Below are 20,708 nucleotides of genomic sequence, written 5' to 3'. Positions count from 1 at the left end.
TGTTAGAAAACATAAAATTTACTATCGTAACCATTTTTAAGTGTACAGTTCAGTGGCATTAAGTACATCTGTGAGTTGTACTGCCATCACCTGCATCTCCAGAACTCCTTCCATCTTGTAAAACTGAAACTCCGTATCCATTGAAAAATAGATCCCCTTTCTTCCTCCTTCTAGCCCCTGGCAAATGCCATTCCATGTTCTGTCTCTGTGAGTTGGGTTAGTCTCAGTAGTTGTCTTTGTTTGACCTGCTTATTTACTTAGCATAGTGTCTTAAGGTTCTAGATGATCCTTCATTATTACAGAACTTGCAACTTGAATAAGAACACATGTGACTTAAAGGAAGCAATGAAAGGAGAATAGAATGGAAGTGTTGAATGTTTACCATCTCTCCTAGAACCTTGGACAGACTACTTAGCTTCTCTGCACTCCAGCCTTCCCCTCTATGAATTCTAACTTATTTTTTTCATGATGGAGGCTCAGTTCTGGGGGTCCAGTATGGCTTGAGGAAGGGAGAGGCGGGAGGGGAGAACAGAGAGGGGCTATGACCATAGTTCAAACAAAGCATGGGGGAGACCTAAGTTAGATCAGGAAAAAGGAGAATTGGAAAAGAATGGATAATTGTTTTGAATTGTGAAAGCAGAATCCCTGTGGGTTGAATGTGAGTAGTAAGGAAAAGGGAGAAACCAAAAGGATTCTGTGTTTTTTCTAACTCGGGTTACTGGAAAGATAGTGATGCCCAGGAGATAGAAAGCATAAAAGATATTAAATATCGGGAAAACCTAAGGAATATGAGGAATAAATACCAAAGAAATTTATGGTACTCTTGACTATATACACAATACAGCAGGCCTAAGAATCATACTACCTGGGTTTGAATGTCTGCGCAACCCCTTACAAGCTATGTGATTTTAGATAAGTAACTTGAACTATATGTGCTTCAGTTTCATCATCGATTGAATAGAGATAAAAGCACCTGGAGGAGTTGTTGTGGAGCTGTGATAAGTACAAAATGTACATATCAGCCCCATTAGTAAATGCTCCAAATATTGTCACTAAAATTAATATGCATATATCCACATGATTTCCCTGTGTGTATGCTTTATGATATTCATGTGACCAGTTAATTAAAATGATGGGGGTTATTTAATTATTTATTTGGTATTGGAGATTGAGTCCAAGGGGTCTCAACCACTGAGTCACATCCCCAGTTTTTTTTATATTTTGTTTTGAGACAGGGTCTCACTAAGTTGCTTAGGGTCTTGCTAAGTTGCTGAGGCTGGCTTTGAACTTGTGATCCTTTTCTCAGCCTCCTGAGTTGCTGGGATTACAAGTGGGAGTTTCCAGGTCCAGCTAAAATGCCAAGGGGATTTTTTGTTGTTGTTGTTGTTGTTTTCTGAAGTTATTCTCTTTATTCTAAAAAGGATGAGGCATTTACACATCTTTTAAATTTGATTCTTTTTTTTCCTCAACATTGGGTCTCTGATCCAATAAAAACTGGAGAAATAGGGCTGGGATTGTGGTTCAGTGGCAGAGCACTTGCCTAGCATGTGTGAGGCACTGGGTTTGATTCTCAGCACTGCGTGTAAATAAATAAAATAAAGACCTGTTGACAACTAAAAAAAATATTTTTTAAAAAAACTGAAGAAATATATTCAAAATGTGGCTCCAAAAGTTAAACAGATTTTACACATCGATGGACTCACCCATTGAGTTCTTTCATAACTTAGCTGGAACAGACCAGTTATTACTGTGTTTTTATTTGCCTTCATCTCCATTGTTCATGTTTGAACAGTGCTTTGGGCCACAGGCATGAACTTTCAAGATCTGTAAGTCCTTCCCACACACATTTTCTTTTCCACTTCTGTTAAAGCAGAATTGCAATTATAGCTAACAGATTGTGAGCTTCCACCAGATGCCAGGCACTTCATTTATTTATTTATTTTGTATTTTGAATCCTTACAATTACTGATAAGGCACATAATATTATCTACCTACTTGCCCCAAATTAGTACCCAGCGATCCATTCAAATTATTAATCCATCAGATGGATTAATAGGTTACACTAATTAGGCTACAGCTCTCCTAACCTAATTATCCCACCTCTAAATATTCCTGTGTTGTCTGACCCAGGAGCTTATTGGGGGACATCTCATAATCTAAACTATCCTGGGGACTCGAGATGTAACTTCAGATGGCCTACCTAAACCTTCAGACTTGGCAAGAAGGTCATCACGTGAAACTTTCTATCAGGAAACAGAAAGCAGGACTTTCATCTTGCTTCACAAATAACCCTACAGTGTCTTTTTTCTGACGTGTGACTCCCTTGTCATTGGAACCAAGGAACAGCACATTGTCTTTGGAACCCTGCAGGTTCTTCAGAGAGGATTGCTGAGGACACCACTGTGCTCTGAGTGTTGGGGTTGGGCCAGAGAGGAGGTAGTTCAGTTTGCTTACAGGAATTTGTAAGCAAAGTTTTAGGCCCAAGTGTTTTGCAGATTTTCGGGATAGTGAATTCATCAGGTAAATTGTGTTTAGCCCAAGACATTTCAGCCAACCAGGGTGCCACTGTGGGCACTTTAAGATTTCAAAATGTCCTAAATCCAAAGGAATAATTAACTACTGCTCTTAGGTAAATGCAAGCAGAGGAGAGAGGATTAGAAATCAACAGAGGTATTTCCTAAAGGAGAAGACTGTTTCTCTTTGCTCAATAGGTACTTCTCATTTGTCCTCTATGCTACAAAATATTGCCAGCAGGAAAGAAAATATACAGGATAACTAGGTTAAATATGTACTACAATAACAAAAAATAGCAACAAATGTAATAATAAATCCCATATATTGAATGCCTCCCGTGTGCTCAGTACTATGCAGATAACCTCACATATAATACACATTTAATTCTCATGCTGTTCCTGCTTGTTAGATAATGATTTTCTTGTCATACAGAAAAGGAAATTGAGGCACACAGAACGGTAAGTTAAATCATTTTCCCAGGGTCTCTCAGCTAGTTGACAAGACAAGTATGTTAGCCAGCTTTTTGTCCCTGTGACCAAAATAACTGTCAAAAACGACTTGAAGGAGACAAAGCTTATTTGGGGCTCAGAGGTTTGAGACCATGGGTGGCCAATTGCATTTTCTCTGTGTTTGAAGTGAAGTAGAACATCATGGTGGAAAGATGTTGTGGAGAAACTCTGTGAATAGCAGCTGGGGGAGAGAGAGAGAGAGAGAGAGAGAGAGAGAGAGAGAGAGAGAGAGAGAGAGAGAGAGAACGAGCATATGACCAGTCAAGGACAAGAAGATATAGTACCCCAGGGTATGTTCCTAATGACCTGTTTCCTGCAGTCATGCTTCATCTCCCTACAGTTCCAACCCAATAATCCATTCAAATTATTAATCAAATAGATTATGAGGCTATAGCTCTCAGGATCCAATCTTTTCACCTCTGAACATGGCTGTGTTGCCTAATACGTGACAATTATAGATTCAAAACACAACAGCAAGGGTTTGACACCTGGCCTAAATGACTGGAAAGTCCGAACTCTTTGCTGTATTATTACAAAGCTTGCAACACAATGTAATCCGCAGATTTCACCGCTTCCCTTTCTTGCGTGTCTCTAGTTCTTCCTGGGTCCTGGATAAAAGTCCTGCTAGTCCTGTCTCAAGGGGAACGCAGGATGTCTCTCATGCTGATTCCTTTCCTAGCCAGTCAGCTTGTCTTCTGGAGTGGCATTCGTTTACATGAATCGTCATTTTTGCCCAAAATATTTTATTTTTTCTGATCCTCTTTACCAATGGATTTATTTCTCGGTTCCTGAAGAAAAGAAAATAAAATGGACTCTTTTGAATGGAAATCTTTGGGCATCAAAAGATTTTTTAAGATTTAGAATGTGCCTTAAAAAAAAGAATAGGGAGAAGAATTTGATATCAAGAGCCAAAGTCCCTTTCAGGATTTCCAGAGTCATCCCCCAGTTTGTGGAGTGTCATGAGTTCGCAGCCCGACATGATGGCAAGATGTTTTATGAGACTCCAGGCTAATCTAGGGACACACTCACTGTTTGAGGATCAAAGATACAAATTAAGAAGAAAAAAGGGAAAGATGAGGGAAGGAAAAGAAAGAGAGGAGTATACATGGCACACTTTGCTGATGAGTGAGGATGAAAATCAAAAACCCTTATGAAATGGAAAGGCTAGAAAGAAAGCCGCCAGGTGCCTGGGGAACTAGAGCCAATCTAGGATCCAAACAGGCCTGTGCATGTCTCTATGTGTGTGTATTAATATGTTCCAGGCACCATTTGGAGATATAGAGAGCTTCTGGCAGCTTTCAAGGAGTTCATAGGAAGAAAGGGAGCCAATTGTTTTTTTGTTTTGTTTTGTTTTGTTTTAGTTTTAGTTTTATTGATTTTTTTAAATACATGATTTCAATTTTTAATAAATAAATTTTTTTTAAAAAACCGAGAAAATGTCAAGGATGAAAACGAAACAGTGAGATGAGCTTGAGATTGAGCAGGACTTTCTCTATAATGAATAGTCCAGGAAGGCCTCTCTCCAGCGACCATGTTTTCCAGGACAGACCTGAATTTAGTGAGTGTGTGTGCCAGCAGAAGTAGAAGTAGGACATTCAAAGCCAACAGAACATCCGAGGCAAAGCCATTAGGACTGGAAGGACAGAAGGACCCTTGTGGCTAAGCAGACTTAGCAAGAATGTGAGGTGAGGACATGAGATTAGAAGAGGCCACATAGGTAGGGTTTTGTGGGTCCTTGTAAGAACTTTAAATCCTATGCAAAGAGAAGTAGAACACAATGTCTTAGGATGATGAGGATCTGAATGAAACAAGCCTAAGGACACACAAGTTGAAAATCGTTGGAGTCAGTGGTGGGCTTACAGGAGCTCATCATGAAAATCTCGACTTTCATATACCTCTTTAAAGTTCTCCATGAAAGAACATTTAATACAATGAGAGAACGTGAGGGCATCCTAATCAGTCAAGTGGCATTCCGATTGACATTTTATAAAGGAACATGTGACTGCTCGTGGACAGAAGAACTGGACTTGTCTTGACCATACTCACCAGTGTCCCCATATCCTAAGCCACACAACAAATCTGTTTAGCAGATTCCATGCAGCAGGGCCCGTCATGGGAGATGAACTTTTGGTTTTTTAAGATTTCCTATAATTTTGCAAAGGTAAAATGAATGCAATGCAGTGGGAAAACTATGACCAAGCACTCATGATCTGGACAACTCATTCAATTGCCTTGAGCCTCAGTTTCCTGGTTTGCTGAGTGCCCTTATTCCTGCCCTTATTCAGGAATTAATAAATAGCAAGGGAAGGATTCTACAAAGCATGAAGGTTTGTGCAAATATAAGGTGTTGTTATTATCTTGGACAGCTTCCTATTGGGATTACTACTAATACTGCAAAAATTGACTGCTAATAATGTAGGGGTTGTTGTTGTTGTTTTGTTTTGTTTTTGTGGTACTGGGGCTTGAACCCAGGGTTTTGTGCATGAAAGGCAAGCACTCTACCAGCTGAGCTATATCCCCAGCCCCTAATAATATATTTTTAAATTACTAAAGGATTTCACAGAGTAGGATTGTTAGACTGAAACAGAGATAATGAATCTGGTAAAGCAGCAGTTAAGAACACTGTCCTACTACAACCTTAAGAATGCCTGTAATCCCAGTGGCTCCGGAGGTTGAGGCAGGAGATTGTGAGTTCAAAGCTGGCCTCAGCAACTTAGTGAGGCCCTAAGCAACTCAGTGAGAACCTGCCTCTAAATAAAATACAAAAAAAAAGGGTTGGGGATGTCGCTCAGTGCTTAAGTGCCCCTGAGTTCAATCCCTGGTACCAAAAAAAAAAAAAAAAAAAAAAATGCCTAGACAGCCAGGTGTAGTGGCACATACTTGTAATCCCAGTGGTTTGGGGAGGCTGAGGTAAGAGGATCACAAGCTCAAGGCCAGCCTCAGAAATTTAGTGAGGCTCTAGCCAACTTAGCAAGACCCTGTCTCAAAATAAAAAATAAATAGATAAAAAGAGCTTGGGATGTGACTCAGTGGTTAAAAGCCCCTGGGTTCAATCCCTGGTACCAAAAAAAAAAAAAAAAAAAAAAAAAGGGATGTCTAGAAATACTTCAAGAACTCCAGTTGGCTTGTGGAACTCCAGAAGCTCAAAGAACACCATCTGCACACATGGAAGCATTTACACAGGCACATACACACACTTTCTCTCACACACACATACGCAGGCTTTTTGATTCCCAGCCCAGAGGTGGGGGATGGTTTAGTAAGCATTTCTATAGGAATCCCCTGCAAAGAGTTCACAGCACATTTGAGCCACTACCTCAGTAACTCTCAAATCTCACTGAATCAGAGGGCAGTGCCCTTGATCCTGAACATAGGTCAGAGTGAGGAAGCTTGCTCAAGTCTCGTGATTACGTTCTAGTGCTCTGCTTTTCAACACACACCCTGCTCTGACAACCACACTCGTTTTTTGGTCTCAGGTCATTCTGCCATTTGGATGCATAACCTCAGATGGATTTATGTATTTATTGTGGTGCTGGCTAGACAAGCACTCTTCCACTGAGCTAGATACCCCTAACCCTTTTTTAAGTTTCCAAGAAAAAAAAATTTTTTTTTTTATTACTGGGATTTGAATCCAGGGGTGCTTAACCACTGAGCCACATCCCCATTCCTTTTAGTTCATTTTAAGGTACAAATCTCACGAAGTTGCTTAGCGCCTTGCTAAGTTGCTGAGGCTGGCTTTGAACTTATGATCCTCCTGCCTCAGCCTCCCAAGCCGTGGGGATGACACTCATATGCCACCGTACCCAACTCTCGGTTTCATTCTCAAAGTCATGCGCATAATTCATGGTGCCTTTGGGATTGTTTCTTTGGGATTTGTTTTGTTTCTGACGCAACACACACACACACACACACACACTCATGCACATGTATACATCCCAGTCTTAGAGGAAAAAACGTACATTTAGTAGAGTCTATAAAAAATTCTCCAAGTCCCAGATCATCCTGGTTATCTGTGGGAAGTCTGAGGAGTAAACCTGGAGCTGTGATCCTCCCTCAGCAGTGGGAAAGCTTGTGGTGTGGAGGCACACGGGCTGCATCAGATGAGCACTACCGCTTACATGCTGAGCAAGCTTGGGCAGCTCCCTTACTTAAAGCCAATTTCCTCATATATGAAATGGAAATAATAATAATAACAACTGCTTTGTAGAATTGATGGGAGGATTAAATGTAGGGGTAGCACCTGGCATGTTTCCGGGACAAAGCAAGTGAAAGGGTGAGGAGCTGCTGTCGTGTTATTGAATTGCATTGAATCATTTCAGTACAAGCTGTCTCATCTGACTTCTCCTTAGCTGACTCGGGCTCTCAGCTGGGGGTGATTTCGGTTTTTGGATTGTCGCAGTAGAGGAACATTGCTTTTATCTAGTGGACAGAGGCCACGTTCTGCTAAACCTCCTACAATATGCAAGACAGCCCCACAGCAGAGAATTACCCAGCCTAAAACATCAACAGCGCTGAGGTTGAGAAACCCTGGGAAACGCCCAATACACAGCTAAGAATCTATTGACACCGTAGGACAACTTTAATTACCCAGATCTGGGAATGTACGATGGCCAATTATTTGGGATCTAAAAAGTCTAAGGTGTGTTTGGATTGTTAAAAGAGAAGCACTAATAGTTCCCGATGGTGACTGAGTCACCCTTAGAAACCAGTAAGTAGCAGTAGGTGCTCACAAGACAAAATGCAGCTTTTCCTCCTGCTGGAAGGTGACCGGCCTTTCATGACCTTATTTCCTTAACTGACCCCAACAGTTTGTTACAATCCACTATACAACTGTTCCTTTGTTTCTTGTAGTCTATTCCATGGAAGTTTTCAATTCTCACTGGTTTAGGGGGCCAATGGCTTTCTTCAATACCAGAGAGACAATCCAGGTCTTCAAAGAAGCCCCCTGCCCTGTCCTGGAATTCCTTCTCAAAGATAACTAAAGTTTGAGAGTGCTGCTTATTCTGTGTCTATTGAGCTGTTTTACAAGGTTTCAAAAGAGCAACCTCTTGGCTTACTCTTCAATGGAACATCCTAGCCAGGGAGTATAAGCAACAAGTACAGGTGATCTCAGATAAAGCACAGCATTATGCAGACACAGCTTCCTCTATATCAAAAATATTTGCTGACATCAGTGTAGACTTTTTCTTATACTTCTTGAGTATTTTTCTTTTTCTTTTTTTACTTTTTACTTATCAAATAGCTTTGGTTTTGGTGGGATATGCTATTCTGAAAGCATATTATAATCAAAGTACCAAGGTTCCAAAAGTCCACACTCTTTCCAAAAAGAAATGTTCAGTGAAAATTGTAGGATGTGCACACAAATCCAGAAGTGTGTTATTATAGAGTATTGAGAATCAGCCTTCCACATCTCCCTATCTGTAATTCCTTTATCCTTAACCTCCTACAGCTAATAAATCATTGACTCAAAATATCCACAAATGGAATGTGTTGCTTAAAATAACTATTTTTATTAAATGTAAAAATTTAACACCACCATTTCAGTAATCATAATTAAGGGAAGAATTTCTCACCAGTGTCTGTCTGCAATAAAGTGGTTCTGCAAGCTTTGTGTTCCTTCCTACCCTATCTGACATATAGAAAGGACTGTCTCCATGCATGTATCATCCACCTCCCATTGGCTAATCATCCTGATTCTAACAGGATGAATAGTGATTCTTAACCTGAGGTTTACTTGGAAAGATGTTTAAAAAAAAAAAAATTCTGAAGCCCTAGCTAAAACTCCAGACTAATTAAACCAAAATCACTGGAGATACTTTTGGTTTAATTAGTCCTCCGAATTTTCTAGAACTTCCCAGGCAATTACAGTGGGACTCCAAGGTTGAGAACCAGAGGTTTAGAAGAAACTATTATGACAAACAGAAGCAAAATAACCAAGTAAAGTTTGTAAAACTACTGTCTCATGTGTCTTTTCAGGTATTTCGGCATGGAGACCGAAGTCCCATTGAGACATTTCCTAACGACCCCATTAAGGAATCCTCCTGGCCCCAAGGATTTGGTCAGCTCACCCAGGTTGGTTGGATGCCCAGCTGAAGGTTGTGGATGAGTCTCCAGGGTAAATGAGTGTAGAATTGTCACTGTTTTGATGCTTTTTACCTTTTTGGCTTTACCCAAACACAGGAGCTATATATGAACTACAGAATCTGTGAATTTAGAAATGTTGAACAGAGAGAGAGGGAAAAAAAAATCTTCTAATCAATACACTGAATATGTACTTGGCTCTGTGTGTCCTCATATTCTCCATCAGAAGAATCAGATTAAGGGACAACTGTGTCAGAGACGAGAATTTTTTTATTGGCACCTCTTGCTGGAGCAGAAAGGAGACACAGCATTGACCCGGCTGGCTCTCAGAACAAAAAAAGGGAGCTAGTTGTTAAGTCTGTAAGGGTCGCAGGGGTGGGCTAAAGTCTAGGAATTTTAGTGGGCTCTGGGAACAATTTCTGAAATGTTTTCTTTTATTATTTATTTTTATTGGTGCATTATAATTAATTATACATAATAATGGAATCCACTATGGCATATTCATGAACATAGCATAACTCGATCAGTCTCGTTCCCCAGGACCTTCCCTTCTTCCCCCCTTCTTCCTCTCCATCCACTTACTCTTCTGATCTCTCTTTGATAATTATTATTATTGTTGTTAATTTAATTAGCGTGTTATATATAATACACATACATTATAAAACGGGATTCGTTGTGGTATATTCATACATGGACATAGAACAAATTGGTAGATTTCGTTCCCCAGTTCTTCCCTCCTCCCTCTCTCTCTCCATCCCCTTCCTCTGCTGGCCTCTCTTCTGTTTTTGTGAGATCCTCTAAGGTGCTTTCCTTGTGGGCCCCTTGCAAGCACTTCAGCCTTGGGGCAGGCAGGCAGTCTGGAGCCAAAGGCTGCATCTCTCCCTGTATCACCCTTTTGCTTTGTGATAAGAGTGAGTCACTGAAACTATAGGGAAATTCATAGGTGGGGGTAGAAAAAAATACAAATTATGGGAGAAAAAAATTAAGGGTCCTGAGAATTTGCTATTTGGGTGACTTCTCAACAGCATTGTCCTTTATGTTGTTTGTTTTTGGAGAATCATGGCGGGGGGATCCTGGCTTTCATGATGGCAGCTGTTTTCTGAAGTTGGTAAGACTGAGAGTGAGTGAGAGGCTAGGGGAAGACACCATCATGCTCTTAATAGCTAATAAGCCAAAGTTAAGGTCCCTGGGTGCATTGCCTTTGGTGGGGGTGGGGGTGCTGTTTCATGTGATTCCTCTGAAGTGATGACATTAGAATTTGATGTTTAGCCAGCTGGATGCATTGGGATTGAGTCTCAAGCTTTTGTGTGCAAATGTTTTGTTAAAAATGCAGATTCTAATTCAGCAGGTCTGATGTGAGGCCTGAGATTCTGCATGTCTGGCAGACTTCCAGATGATGCCAGTGGTACTAGTATATGGCACACTCCTTAAGTGGTAAAGGTTTAGAGCTCCAATTTCTGCTTTTGGCCAGGAACGTCTAATTGGCATAATGATGGGATGATGAATCTCTAGATCAATGGCTCTGCAAGTATGGGCCCTGGACCAGCAGCCTCACCATTGCCTAGCACCTTGTTTAATGTAAATTCCCTGGCCCTGCTCTAAAACAGTGAGATAGAGATTTTAATGCTAAAGCCTAGAAATCTATGTTTTAATAAGTCCCCCAGGTCATTCTATGTGCCATGCTAAAATGTGAAAACCATTGCTTTGTACAAGAGATGACTGTTTCCCCAAAAGTTAGCCATAAGAACACAACAAGACCCCAAATCCCTGCTTCATCAGGTACCCAATCGTGGTCCCCACGTCATTCTTTCCCCACATTCGTCCCCATGGAAGGTGATAATAGTGGTGCTCAACAGTGACAAGCTAATGAGCAGGTGCAGCCAAGCAGCAACCAGGCGGCCACATCCTCTCTAGCTCTTGAAATCTGATGAGGCTCTGGATTCAAGACAAATCTGCAGCAGTGTTCTCAAAGCACAGTGCTCTACTTCCTGCATCTGAATCAGTTGGAGTACTTGTTAAAATGCCAATTCCATGACCCCCTCCCCCCAGGATACAATAAGCTAGAATTTGGGGGGAGCTCCTAAGGAATCTGTATTTCAACAGCACTTCTATGTAGTTTTATTCCTGATGCTCAGTAATACTTGAGGACCACTGAGCTAATGCAATGCATCTCAGTATTTGCTGTCCCTTAAAAGGTCTCAGAGAGCTTGCTGAAAACATATTCCTAAGCTCAACCCCCTAAGATTCTCACTGAGCGGTCAAGAGTGGGGCTCCAGAATTGTATTTCGAATGTGACCTCAAGTGATGATAATATTTCTGATTCACAGATTACACTTTGATTAATAAGTTTTAGTTCTTTATGAATCAGTCATAAATAAACTGTACGGATAATAAGTCATTCATTGCATCCGAAGGTTGAAAGGCACCTTCAGATTCATCAAGCCCACCTTCATCACATAGTTGGATTTCATTCACAAAATCCCCACCTAGTGGTCAACCAGTCCCTTTCAATACCCTACCATCAAGGATCCTACTACCAAACCAGAGATGAGTCATTTATTTTAATTAGATCAATCACCAACTATCAACTAAACACATATGAGGTGCAAGTTCCTATGTTACGTGCTAATAAAGGTGAATTAGTCTTCTCAGGGGGTCCGAGAGTTCTGACTAAAGATTGCAACTGTTTTTATTTTTATGTATCTATGTGTTGTTATTTTGCAACTATTGAATCATACCTTATTCATTCCACAGTTACAATTAGAAGAGAAGAGACAATTTCACTTTCTTTCACTAATTTTTGCTTTTATTTTTTTCCCACAGAGAGGCATGGAACAGCATTATGAACTTGGACAATATTTAAGGAAAAGATATGATAAATTCTTGAATAAGTCCTATAAACATGAACAGGCAAGTTGGGGTGCTAACGGCAGGAACCTTGACCCTTGAAAAAAATTAATTATGAATATGTATAAGTGTTTTACCTGTTTTATTTTCCAAGGTACTTATATTAGTCAGAGATCTTGTTTACAAATGTACTTGTCTTTATAGGATTATTTTTTCCTAAAACTGTATAAATATGAGTAAGTTCAAATTTTTATGGATGCTTGTGTAAATACTTTGGCTTGGCAAGTAGACATTGCTTAATTGGTGTCATTTGTCAATTCAACTATTGTCCTTCTAAGTGGCTTTATCCCATGGTATGCTCAGAATATTACTCATTTTGTAACATATTATGTTTATGAAGTTACTACAATGTCTGCTAATAGTCCAGTATGACTGTCCTGCACTTTCTCTAGTACCCGGCCAGCTCCACAGTAGGGCTGCAGGGGACCTTCATGTTTTTTCTCAATTGGCTTCTGTTTTGAGGCATGGTGGCATACACCTGTAATCTCAGCAACTCAGGAGGCTGAGGCAGGAGGATTACAAGTTTGAGGCCGGCCCCAGCAACTTAGTGAAACCCTAAACAACTTAAGCAATACCCTGTTTCAAAGTAAAAAATATAAAGGGCTGGGGAGGATGTGGCTCAATGGTAAAACGCCCCTGGGTTCAATCCCCAGTACAAAAAAAAACAAAAAACAATCTTCTACTTTGATTTTTCCATTCTAGGTTTATGTTCGAAGCACGGATGTTGACCGGACTTTGATGAGTGCTATGACAAACCTAGCAGCCCTGTTTCCCCCAGAGGGCACCAGCATCTGGAACCCCAGCCTACCCTGGCAGCCCATCCCAGTCCACACTGTTGCTATCTCTGAAGATCGGGTCAGTATACGGAGAGGTCCAGGAGATATCACGTGGCCCTGGAAGGAGGATTTCGTGGGCTTCTCAGAACTGTGGATTTGGGAGTCTGAATGTACTTTGGGCTGTAGAGTTTTACTTCTAGAAAGAGAGAAAGAAAGGAAGGAAGGAAGGAAGGAAGGAAGGAAGGAAGGAAGGAAGGAAGGAAGGAAGGAATTAAAGAATTCAAGGGACAGTCATAGTAGGACATGGAAAGCCCTAGGCAGAAGGAGTAGGAACTGAATATTTCTTTAGATCTCTACCATCCACTTTGTTTTGCCACCATTTCAACTTCTGCCAGTTTGTCCCTCTTGACCTCCTCCCTGTCTCTCTGTCTCCCTCCCTTCCAGTGGGCTGCTTTCAGTTTCTAGGCTTTGGGTGCCCAACACAATTTGGGCACAGATCTCCCTACTTACCAAACACTCCTTCCCCAGAGAAAATCTACATTCCTGGGTAGGGAAAAAAAGAAAGAGCTGAGTTCATAATTGCTCCCCACACTTTATATATATGCCCTCATATTTGCCTTTCATGACAACCTGAGATGGACAATACTATTGTTCTTTGATCGCAAGGAGAAAGACTGCTCAGAGAGGTAAAATAACAAAATTGGTCCAAAGCCACAAAGCTGGTAAACAGTACTCCTATCACCCAAACTAGACCTGTCTAGTTTTGTTACCTGTAAAATAGTGATTCTCAAACTTAGTTTGTCTATTCGAATCTCTTGGGGAATTTTCAAAACTCCTAATGGCCAGGGCACTCCTCATAACAAACCAGAGTCTCCAGGCATCAGTATTTTAGAAATAGTATACCTAGATGATCCCATTGGCAGCCAGGCTTGAGAACTGTAAACCAAGCTACCTCTCTTGGACTGTTTGAGAGAAACGCTCAAACTTATTTACCCAGGGTGGGACTGACCAAGAACTCTAGCCTTTTCAGAACACTTGATATTTTAAAAAAACAGTAATAAATATATGTAACTAATCTTCCAGTGTATATGTAGGAAATGGTTTGGGACAAGCGGTTCTTTCCTGATTTCCCTATAGTTACATCATGGGTAGGATCTATCTTAGATCACTTTCCATTTCTACAGGTGAGCAGCACAGACTAGGTAACTTATGAAAAAAAAAAAAAAAAAAAGGAGGCTCATTTAGCTTGTAGCTCTGAGGCCTGAAAGCCAGGAATGTGGCACCAGCATCTGCTTAGCTTCTGAAGAGGGCTTCCTTGCTGGGTCATGACATGGCAGAAGGTATCACATGGCAAGATAAAGCAAAAAGTACTTGATTTTATTAAAAAAAAAAAAAAGCTAGCCCGGTGCGATGGTGCACATCTGTAATCCCAGTGGCTCAGGAGATGGAGGCAGGAGAATCATGAGTTCAAAGCCAGCCCCAGTAACTTAGCAAGGCCCTAAGCAACTTAGTGAGACCTTGTCTCTAATAAAATATATATATATATATATATATATATATATATATATATATATATATATATATATATAAAGGGGGCTGGGGATGTGGCTCACTGGTTAAGCACCCCTGGGTTCAACCCCTGTACAAAAAGGAATTTAAAAAGCCGCTCCTATAATAATAACCCATTGATCCACTTATGAGGGCAGAGCCCTCTTGGACCAGTCACCTACCAAAGGTCACACCTCTCAACACCACTGATTTGGGGACAGTGTCTCCAACACAGGAATACTGGGGGACATTTTCAAATCATAGCACTACCTTATCTCTCTATGCCTGAGGCTTAGTGTGGACCCTTCCACACACACACTTAACAGTGACTTCCATGATATGTTGCTGTCCTCTTTGTCCTGCCAGTAATTCTAGAGATTTGACTTAATTGCTGCACCTAGTGGCTTAAGAATTTTCCCCAAGTGCTTTGTAGAAACAGCTGTCCCCTGCTGACCCCACTCAAGATAAATCTATTCTAAATTGACCACTTCTATGGTATGTCCTGAAAAGTCAGAATGGTTTATATATACCGTCTTCCTTTATAGAATCAGGAGTGAAGTATTATATTATCCATGTTCTCAAAATTTTGTGGAAATTTTCTTCCAAAGAGAAAAAAAATAATTTTTCCCATAGGCTTTTCTGCAGAGATAAAGACTGAATAGGAGCACCAGATTTAGCCAACACAAACTTGGATAGCTATTTAATCTGTAATCCAGAAAGACAGTAATTAAATTACATAGAAAGAGAATCCAGGGGCTGGGGTTGTGGTTCAGTGATAGAGCACTCACCTAGCATGCACAAGGCACTAGGTTCAATCCTCAGCGCCACATAAATGTAAAATAAAGATATTGTGTCCACCGAAAACTTGAGAATAAATATTTTTAAAAAAAGAAAGAAAGAAAGAGAATCCAGGTACTATTAGAAGAGGAAAAAAGAGGGAGAGGGAGAGAGAAACAAGCAAGATTATCTACTGTTGGCTTCCAGCTACCTGCTCACTAAAGCAAACAAAGCTCTCCTGTCAGTTATGAAGTCTAACAAATCCATCATCAATCAACACAAGGTTACTCCCAGACCTATGCTGGGTGTTATAGAGAAATATAAGAAAAACACGAGGCCAAGTTTCTTCCCTAACTTATGATCTGTTTGATGAAAGAAAATGATCATGAGTAAAGCATGCAGAACAAAATGGTAGAACATGACGTCAAAAACAAGCTATACACGCTGGACGAGTTCAGAGAATAAAACCTGCATGCAACTCCCACAGGGAAGTGATTCAAATCTGCCTAGAGTAAGGACTTGAACCAGACCTCAGAGGTAGGAAAGGTGAGGGGTGCATGCATACACTCTTCAGTATCATATGACAATAATTTAGAAGGAACAGACACTGGAGCCTCAGAGAATACTTATTGATGCAATTCAGCAAAGAGGAAATGAAGGCCTGAAGTTACATGATAAAAGATGTCAGAGGAAGGAAAGCCAGACAAGGTCACCAACAGGAGCAGAAATGACAGGCAGGAAGCAACTTAGAAACATTTTCTGAGCAGCCACTAACACACCAGCTCTGTTCTAGGAGTTAACACTATAGCAGTGAACCAGTCAAACAAGATGCTAGGTCTTTTGAGGGTCTATATTCTGTTTTAAATTTTTTTTCAGTTGTAGATGGACACAATACCTTTATTTTATTTATTTTCATGTGGTGCTGAGGATCAAACCCAGTTCCTCACACATGCTAGGCAAGCGCTCTACCACTGAGCCACAACCGCAGCACCTGGGGGGTCTATATTTGATAGGATAAGAAAATACAGAAGTAAATAAAATAATTTCAGATGGTGATAAGTGTTTTGAGAGAAGTAAACACATTAACGTGCAGGCTGGCTTCAGGAGCCCAGGTGAGCATCAGTGGGGGATGTGTTCCAGGCAGGGAGGAGTTAATGCAGAGACCCTCAACCTGTGTGTTTAGAGACAGCAAGAAGGCCCACAGTGTTGCTGGACAGGAGAGGATTGGCAGAGTGTTTATTAGGGGCCACCTTCCTGTACACTCTTTGAAAACATGCTGAGTGTGGATTTTATTCCAGGTCAAATGAAAAGTTAAGGAAGGTTGGGAACCACGAAATAACCTGATCTGATGAATGCTTTAAAAGATAAAAATAAAAAGCAATAGTGTAGCTACTGTGTGGAGAATGAATTGTGAAGGCAGAAGAAAAGGATTTTGATTGGCCAAATAGGAGGCACTCACAGTATTTGAAACACAGATGACCTTGGCAGGGACTGGTAGGGGACAATGAAGATAAAGAAAGGAGTCTGTTGGGTGTATTTTGAAAGCCAACAAACAAAAGTGGTTTAAAGGTCAAGGGCCTATTTCAGATCTATTTTGAAAATAGACCTCCAAAAAGTGATTAGTCTATGAAGCCGGGTTGTACATTTTGCCACTGGCAAAAGTGGAGAAATTATCAAGAAATGGCTTAAAGTGAGGAAGTCCACTTTGGCTCTGTACATGTTACCTTAGAGGTCTTCAAAAGTCAAGGAGAAATATACAAATAGTGTTGTCCAGAAATACAGGACAAATACAGGAAAGCAAGAGCAACAAAATGAACTTGGGTGTCACCCACCTGTGGAGCATAGTTAAAACCCCAAGAGATCATCAGATGTAAACTCATTTTAGGATGATCATTTTGTCCTCCTAATAGGTTTTAAATTATATTTTCCCATACATTTAATATGTACCCTTATTTTAACAGTCTGCAAATTTGCAAGAACCGAAGTCAATGAATGGTTTGTTGATCTCTTTAAGATTCTTTCCCGACCTCTAATTTATTTTCCATATTCCTGGGGGAGAGGGTATATAACCAATGGGCACCTAGTGCTAGAAATGAAAGGGGAGGAGGAAGAAGCAAGATAACAGTAATTCACAGCAAGCGTGAACATTTACAAACAGCACATTCCTATTTAGGCAAGTTCATGGAAGAAAAAAAAATCATCATAAAGAATTTTTTTTGGGGGGGTGGGGGGATCTGGTTACAGATGCTGTGGTTTTCAGACCTTAGACCACTTGTTTTGTTTTCTCCTATTTTAGCATTGAGCGCATGTCTAGCACATTTGAATCTTAATTTACTAAGGTTGCCTTTAACCAAACAAGGCTTAAAATAATGGCGCAGCTCCCTTGGCAAGGTGCTTCTGGCCAATCAAGGTCTTTGTGCTCTTTCTTTTGTCCCCAGTTGCTCCACCTGCCTTCCAGGAACTGCCCTCGTTTTCAAGAACTTGAGCGTGAGACTTTGAAATCTGAGGAATTCCAGAAGAGGCTTCATCCTTACAAGGTTTACAGTGGGGTTATTGAATGAAGTTTTGACTTCTTTAAAGGGTGGGATGAATGTGTCTGCAGGTGGCTGGTGACAGCAATGGGTTAGAATGTTTAATGAGGAAAGTCATCTCTACCTGATCCCCTTCCCTATGTGGGAGCCACAACCAGTAGAGAAGCCAAATCCTGTACCCATGTCCCTGGCAAGAGCCAGGTGCACATGAGCAGCTGGATGAGACTAACTGAAGTCTAAAATCATGTGCTTTCTAAGGCCAAGTGACTGGGGCCTGTCTTCCTACACAAGGGACAGGCCTTTTTTTGTTTTATGAAGGTCACCCCCATTTCAGGATGGCACATAAGGTAGAAGATGGAATGCTTTGTATTTCAAAAATAATCTTCCAAAGGAATACAGTGGAAAGTCTCTAAAAACCCCTCCAATAATCAAAAGCATTCTTTTATAATGTAGTCTTTCAGGTTTTTTACCCTTATACCAACTAATACATGTATATTCTGGTAGTTTCTCCTTTGATTCCACAAAAAGTATGTACTATTCACAGGGCTGGGCACTTTGGTTTTTTTTGTTCCTGTTTTTTCATTGAATAAAATATCTTGGAAATACCTTATATCTGCACATAAAATTTTCCTTATTCTTTTCATTCTTTCTTTTTTTTTTTGTTTTGGTTTTGTTTTGTGTACAAATGTGCAGTGTCTGAATCTATGGACATACCAGCATTTATTTTAATCCTTTTCCTATTGATGGAATCGGGGGGTCATCTCCACTCTTTTTCTTTTACCATCTGTGTGAACACCTTGGGCATCTAAATAATTTCATAACAATATCCAATCTGATGAGGGGAAAATGGAACCATTAGACACATCCTCTCTGCGATGAGGAGCAAGACAAGGAAGCTCACCCTCATCACATTACATGAGCCTGTGCTCGAGAACTTCTACTATGAGTCAGCTCAAGCATCTCCATCCAGTCAAATGCCATGTGTCTCTCTTTCCTAATCTTTTCACTTGACTATTTTTTTTGTTGGACTAGTGGTTTTCCTTTTTTCTTCAAAGTTTTAGGATTTTTCTCTCTGTTTTAATAGTTCTGTCTGTGACATGACGGGTGTTTATTATATCGTTGTTTGTCTCCTGACTTGGTTCTTCGTGTCTTTGCCATGTAGATTGTAAGTGAATCCATGTATTCATACGTATCTTCTACGTTTTCAGTTATATTTTGGAAAGGCTTCCTCGGTTCTGGATTATTAAGCGAGTCTAGAATGCTTTCTTCTAATTTCACTACAGCTTTATTTCTGCATTTGTATATTGCACCCATTTACAGTTTATAGTGGTATTAGATATCCATCCTGCCTAAGTTTTTTTTTCTGTTAGAGTATCTAATTTCCCCATCCCTATTTATTGAATGGTTTCTCTTTTCCCACTAATTTGAGATATTATATATTGAAATTCCTGTATACATGGAGACGATTTCTGGAATTTGTATTCTATTCCATTGTTCTTATGAGCCCCCCCCCCAAAAAAAACATGGTTTTAATTACTGAGACTTTATAATGTACTTTAATACCTAAAGTGCTGCTCACCCTCATTGATCTGTTTTCTGAGTTTTCATGGTTGTATTTTTATTGGTTCTTTTTAGTCATACATGACAATAGAATTTATTTTGACATAATTATAAAGCCATGAAATATCATTTGTTCAGTCCCCAGTATTTCCCCTTTTCTTTCCTTCCTCCTTTCTCCTGTTCCCTTCCCTCTACTCCATTGGTCTTTCTGCAATTTACTTGTAGTTTTATTTTTAATTAGTGTCTTGTGTGTGTGCATGATGGTGAGGGTCACTGTGATATATTCATATATGTACATAGAAATGTTAGGGCAGATTCGTTTCACTATCTTTCCCCATCCCATCTCTTCTCCCTTCCTTTCATTCCCCTTTATCTCCTCCACTGATCTTTCTTCTATTCTTTCCCCCTGCACACCTTATTTTGGCTTAGCTTCCACATATTAGAGAAAATATTCAACCCTTGACTTTTGGAGACTGGCTTCTTTCACTTAGCCCGATAGCCTCCAATTCCATCCATTTATTGGCAAATGCCATGAAGTCATTCTTCTTTATGGCTGGGAACTATTCCATTGTGATATACCACATTTTCTTTATTCATTCATCTGTTGAAGGGCACCTAGGTTGGTTCCCTAGCTTGGCTGTTATGAATTATACAGCTATAAATATTGGTGTGGCTACAGCACTGTAGTATGCTGATTTTAAATCCTTTGAGGAGTAGGATACCTAGGTCAATTGGAGGTTCGATTTCTAGTTTTTTTTTTTTATAAATCTCCATACTGCTTTCCCGAGTGGTTGCACCAATTTGCAGTCTCATCAGCAATGTAGGAGTGCATGCTTCTCCCCATATCCTCACCAACATTTATTGTTACTTGTATTCTTGACAATTGTCCAAAAGGAGTGTTTTCTCTTTTTATTTCTTTCTGAACTTTAGAATCAGCTTGTTTAACTTTTTAGTGTTTTTACTGACATAATATTAACTTTATAAGTTAACTTAAGGAGAATTTGCAACTTTTCAATGTTAAGTCTTTCTTTTTCTTTTTGTTTTGGTACTGGGGATTAAACTCAGGGGTATTCAAACACTGAGCCACATTCTCAGCCCTTCTTTCGTATTTTATTTAGAGAGAGGGTCTCACTGAATTGTTGAGCAACTTGAGATAGCCGAGGCTGGCTTTGAACTCACCATGTTCCCATCTCAGCCTCCCGAGCTGCTGAGATTGCAGGCATGTGCCACGGCACCCAGCTCACCTAGCACGTATGAGGTACTGGGTTCAATCCCCAGCACCACATAAAGTAAAATAAAGACATTGTGTCCACCTAGAATTTAAAAAAAATTAAAAAGAAGAATATGATACATAATTCTTCCTGTTCTTATCTTAAAGATTATTTTAGGATTTTCTTAATATATGGCTTTACACGTTTCTGGTAAATTTATCATAAAATTGGCAATATCTAAAAATGACAATGGCTTGCCTCTAGTTTTCTTTTTGTTATTATTTTTTTTTATTT

The 20,708-nt window shown here is 40.1% G+C and overlaps 1 protein-coding gene across 1 annotated transcript in view; it reads left to right on the top strand.

Annotated features, from left to right (window-relative positions):
- Positions 1 to 20,708, top strand: part of Acp3 (acid phosphatase 3) — a 69,625-nt gene that overhangs the window by 23,290 nt on the left and 25,627 nt on the right. The window contains exons 4-7 of the mRNA XM_076867078.2: positions 9,000 to 9,095; positions 11,928 to 12,014; positions 12,714 to 12,866; positions 17,551 to 17,649. Of these exons, the coding sequence (XP_076723193.2) occupies positions 9,000 to 9,095; positions 11,928 to 12,014; positions 12,714 to 12,866; positions 17,551 to 17,649 (435 nt within the window). The remainder of the gene's footprint in view (positions 1 to 8,999; positions 9,096 to 11,927; positions 12,015 to 12,713; positions 12,867 to 17,550; positions 17,650 to 20,708) is intronic.

Source organism: Callospermophilus lateralis, chromosome 10 (genome assembly GCF_048772815.1).
Source record: "Callospermophilus lateralis isolate mCalLat2 chromosome 10, mCalLat2.hap1, whole genome shotgun sequence".
In the NCBI taxonomy this organism is placed as follows: domain Eukaryota; kingdom Metazoa; phylum Chordata; class Mammalia; order Rodentia; family Sciuridae; genus Callospermophilus; species Callospermophilus lateralis.
Note: the sequence above shows the minus strand (reverse complement) of the source record. Positions and strands in the feature narration are given on the sequence as shown.